At 41.4% G+C, this 2,547-nt stretch overlaps 1 protein-coding gene across 1 annotated transcript in view; it reads right to left on the bottom strand.

Moving 5' to 3' along the window:
• Nucleotides 1-689: 689 nt before the first annotated feature.
• WT1 (WT1 transcription factor) overlaps nucleotides 690-2,547 on the bottom strand; it is a 32,957-nt gene continuing 31,099 nt past the window's right edge. The window contains exon 9 of the mRNA XM_005424168.2: nucleotides 690-1,792. Within this exon, the coding sequence (XP_005424225.1) occupies nucleotides 1,671-1,792 (122 nt within the window). The 3' untranslated portion in view covers nucleotides 690-1,670. The remainder of the gene's footprint in view (nucleotides 1,793-2,547) is intronic.

Raw genomic sequence — 2,547 nt, 5'->3', positions numbered from 1 at the left:
CTGAGTTAAGCCACCCCAACTCTAAATTAACTTTTACTTAAAAGTCAGTCTATGACATCCTAATCTAAGAAGTTATCTGTGCTTATGGTTTCAGCCCAGTTCTACAGAAGGCCAGTTCTGCTATTTATAAATGGGATTTTGCTTGTTCTCTAAAGTTCTTACACAAATCTCAAGGCTCGAAAGAGAAGGAGTGGTTGGGTAAGAAGACGAAGGATTGAAGCAACTGCTTCATAGCACAATATGAAACTTGACACTGTTTTCTGCTGCCAGTATGATTCCCAAGTGAGATGGATAAATTGTGGTCAAGACCTGGACAGGTTAACTAGTGGTCATCAGTGCTGGTGGTACCTTTATATACAAAAAAAAAAAAAAAAAAAAAAAAAAAGGATACTATTGGACAGGGCATTTGAAATTTAATACCAGACATGAAACAAGACATCTGTTGGACTCTCATTTGTTTCTCTTTGAATGGGCTTTAATTGAAAGCTCAGTGAAAAATGCAGGTTACATTCTTAGTGTTATCAATAGTTTGTAACAGCAACAACATCAGAACAGTGATGCTTCTAATATTTATACATTTTCTAGTTGGAGATGTCTAAGAGCAATACATTATCAGATATATATATATACACACAATTTCAAGCAATTAAAAGTAAATAATAAACCCCTCCTCCCAAAACCCTGAAATAATATATTTCCTTACACTAATAATGTCTTTTTCACATATACTTGACAAAGAGTCTTTTTTAAGTTACTTATCTTAAGAGAAATCTGTTAATGGAGATCCTGGACCAGCCCCATTAGAAGTTCAGTTTTAAGTTTATACAGCTTGCTAGCCACATAACCAGTGTGGCTTTACATTGTAAACAAATCCCAAATGTCTACAATGATTGAAATTAGTTTTGTGTAAAGGAGATCTATGCATCTCATGATAGAATAAATTTAAACCAATACATTAAAAAGAGAGAGAGAGAAGGAGAGAGCTAATTGACAAACAAAACAGTTTTAAGGGTTCAGTTATGCAATTCTTTAAAAACCAAGTTAACTTAATGGTAAGATTCTTATTTCTTGTACAGAGAGGCTTTGGTTCATCTGGCTTTAGCTGCTCTAGAAAGACAACCTTTAAAAAAAGGTTTGACTAGTGAAATTTCAAAAGCAGAGCTTCCAACTCTAAAAGGGTTACCAGAAGTGTCTCAGGTGACTGTTCCTTCATCTTGTGAGGAAAGCTGTGCTAGCATTCAGGAGCCTCAGCATATGCAGGGGTGATGTAAGTGTACAGCTGACCTTCAACAGGGAGGAATCATCCTACCCACTGCAGGAATTAAAAAGGTACAGCAATTTGTACCTGGAAAAGTTCAAGTGAAAAGAGCACAAAAGAGCTGGAGACGGACATGAAAGCTGAGCACAGTTTATAGTAATCTTGAAACTGTGGAGGTCTTGCCTACTTCTGTACAAAACCACAAGTAAAAAATCTCTTGAACTTATTGACTAGGAACTTGTGCAGCTCCAAATGGAAGGGCAGGCTGAGCAGAATCCTACGTTTTAGTTAACTTGTGTCAGATAGGATGCGAAGGCAGCTGCAGCTCTCTGACAGAGGTGATCGAGGATGGCTGAGAAAGTTTGCAGTAGCTTATAATGTCCCATCTGGTTTTTTCACTTGTTTGAACTGTCTAAAGGGCCAGCTGCAGTTTAGTCATGTTCCTCTGGTGCATGTTGTGGTGACGAACTAATTCATCAGACCTGGCAAATTTTTTTTGACAGCTGGGCCACCGGCAACTGAAAGGCTTTTCACCTGTTAACAAAACACCCTGTTATTAGCTGAGCACACAGCTCATCTGAGACACTGCTGGTTGTTTTCCCTGTGGGGCTCTGAGGAGCTGGCAGAGCCCCTGTCAGGAGGAAAGGCACCCTGGGCTGTCCTGAGAGGGCGTGCGAGTGCCCCCAGCTCCCGCTCACAGCAGCGCTCGGTGCCTTCCTACCTCTGCCTCAGCTGATGTTTCCCAGCAGCCTTTCCAGGTGATGCAGAACACTCTGCAGTGGTTCATTCCTGAGGCCAGGCCCTTGCTGAGCACCCTGCTGCCATGATTATGCTGCTCTTAGCTCTCAAATGACCAAGCTTCAAAGCCACCCTGGCATCCACACAGGCTTCAGCCCCAGCTCCGTGGTGGTGCAGGCACACTGTTAGTCACTGTGGAAACTGTCAGGGACTTTCTAGAGCTTGACCTCCAGTCAAGGGGAGTTTTTCCCAGCTAATTCAACGAGTTTTGGCTGAAGTTCTTTGAAACTGGTGAGTGTAAGTGAATATGGTAGAAGCAACGGGGTTCAGCGTGGAGTCTGCTGAGCCAGACTCAAAGATTTCCACCCTTGTCTAAATAAAGTGGATTCACATCTATGGGAGATGTCAAATGCTCAAAATAGCATTTTTCTAACATTTTCAAGAGCATGATATTCACTGCAAATAACTCCAAGCAAAGCACATTCAAATTTGACAAGAAATGCCACCACTTTTTAACTGTTTAACCCGGTCTGCTGATTTCCTGCAGTGTG

The sequence above is a fragment of the Geospiza fortis genome, unplaced genomic scaffold (genome assembly GCF_000277835.1).
Source record: "Geospiza fortis unplaced genomic scaffold, GeoFor_1.0 scaffold120, whole genome shotgun sequence".
Classification (NCBI taxonomy): Eukaryota; Metazoa; Chordata; class Aves; order Passeriformes; family Thraupidae; genus Geospiza; species Geospiza fortis.
Note: the sequence above shows the minus strand (reverse complement) of the source record. Positions and strands in the feature narration are given on the sequence as shown.